This window comes from Tupaia chinensis, unplaced genomic scaffold, assembly GCF_000334495.1.
Source record: "Tupaia chinensis unplaced genomic scaffold, TupChi_1.0 Scaffold000197_1, whole genome shotgun sequence".
In the NCBI taxonomy this organism is placed as follows: domain Eukaryota; kingdom Metazoa; phylum Chordata; class Mammalia; order Scandentia; family Tupaiidae; genus Tupaia; species Tupaia belangeri.
In genome coordinates this window covers 7,825,416-7,827,161 of record NW_006159672.1, presented here as the reverse complement: position 1 = coordinate 7,827,161, position 1,746 = coordinate 7,825,416, and the positions used below count along the sequence as shown (strand labels likewise).

The 1,746-nt window shown below is 44.3% G+C and overlaps 1 protein-coding gene across 1 annotated transcript; it reads left to right on the top strand.

Annotated features, from left to right (window-relative positions):
• The first annotated feature begins 232 nt into the window (after positions 1–232).
• On the top strand, positions 233–1,174 carry LOC102493351 (olfactory receptor 13A1). Its single transcript, XM_006147016.1, has one exon. It carries the CDS (start codon positions 242–244, stop codon positions 1,172–1,174), a length of 933 nt encoding a protein of 310 aa, XP_006147078.1. The 5' UTR covers positions 233–241.
• The last annotated feature ends 572 nt before the right edge of the window (positions 1,175–1,746 follow it).

Here is a 1,746-nt window from a genome sequence, read left to right as displayed (position 1 = left end):
AGGGAATCAATGTAGAAATCAAGGTAGAAAATAAAAGCAAAAGGAAATGGAAGATATATGGTTTTCTAAAGAGTGTAGGGGAAAAGGTTAAAGGGCAAATGTCTCCATGAAGAAAACAAAATTTTTTCTATGGTTTTTTAAGATGGTCACATGTAAAAACCTAAGTTTGAAGTGAATGTCCTGTGATTTCTTCTCAGAGAAGTGGACCTATGGAGCAGGGCCTAGGGTGGTTCCAAGCAGAATGATGAGTCTCAACCAGACGCTAGCGACTGAGTTTGTGCTACAGGGGTTCTCAGAGCACCCTGGGCTGCGAGTGCTCCTGCTTGGCTGCTTCCTCCCCCTCTACACTGTGTCACTCATGGGCAATGCTGTGATCATCACTGTTGTCAGCTACAGTGCTGGCCTACACAGCCCCATGTACTTTTTCCTATGTAATCTGGCCACTATGGACATTATTTGCACCTCATCTGTGCTACCCATGGTGCTGGTTGGCTTGAACTCTAAGGAAAACACCATCTCTTTCCAAGAGTGTATGGCCCAGCTCTTCTTCCTTCTCTGGGCTACATCTTCGGAGCTGCTACTGCTCACAGTCATGGCCTATGACCGATACTTGGCCATCTGTTGCCCCCTGCACTATAGCTCCAGGATGAGCCCTCGCCTGTGTGGGACAATGGCCATGGGTGTATGGGGCATCTGTGCCCTGAATGCCTCTGTCCACACTGGTCTGATGATGAAGCTGTCATTCTGTGGCCCCAATGTCATCAACCACTTTTTCTGTGAGATCCCCCCACTTCTGCTACTCTCCTGCAGCCCTACGCGTGTGAACAGCATCATGACTGTCTTGGCTGATATTTTCTATGGTTGCATAAACTTCCTACTAACACTTATGTCCTATGGTTGCATCATTTCCAGTATCATGCACATCCGTTCAGCCAAAGGGAAGTGGAAAGCCTTCTCCACCTGCTCCTCCCACCTCATTGTGGTCTGCGTGTACTATTCGTCCGTGTTCTGTGCCTACATCAGCCCAGCCTCTAGCTACAGTCCAGAGAGAAGTAAAGTGTCTGGAGTGCTCTACACAATGCTCAGCCCTACCTTGAACCCCCTCATCTATACTCTGAGGAACAAGGAGGTCAAGCATGCTCTGTGGAGACTCTTCTCCTTTTACAGAGGTTAGGTGGAGAAAGTCAAGCTGTTCTTCCAGCTAGTGCTCCTCCCATGCCTGCCTTCCTATGACCAGAATTCTAAAGTGAGGTGTAACTGTTACCATTTTAGCAAAAGCTCACTCAGATGTGAGTGCAGTTATGGGTTTGTTTTGTTTTGTTTTGTTTTGTTTTGGCTCTGCAGGGTTAATTGGTTTGATTGTACTGTGTTAATCTATGCTTACCCATAAATGTCCATAGAACCACCTCTCCTGGCTTTCAATATAATTTATTGAAGAGAGTATTCTTTCGTCTCTGTACATCCTTTCAAGGTAAAACAGTCAACAAATTAGGCATAGAAGGAATGTACCGCAACACCATAAAGGCCACAAACTGAGAGCTGTCATCATACTTTGTTGTGAAATGTTGAAAGTTCTTCCTCTAAAATCAAGAACAAAACCAGATACATATTCTTCTTTCTTCTATTCAACAGAGTACTAGAAGTCCTTTTCCAAGCAAGTAGAGAAGTTAAATCAATAAAAATCATTCAAATAAGAAAGAAAAATGTGAAATGATCTGTTTGCAGATATGATTGTATGTGTAGAGC

What these genes read in the sequence shown, in the direction of transcription:
- LOC102493351 (XM_006147016.1), top strand. Translation starts at nt 242, where the DNA reads ATGATGAGTCTCAACCAGACGCTAGCGACTGAGTTTGTGCTACAGGGG.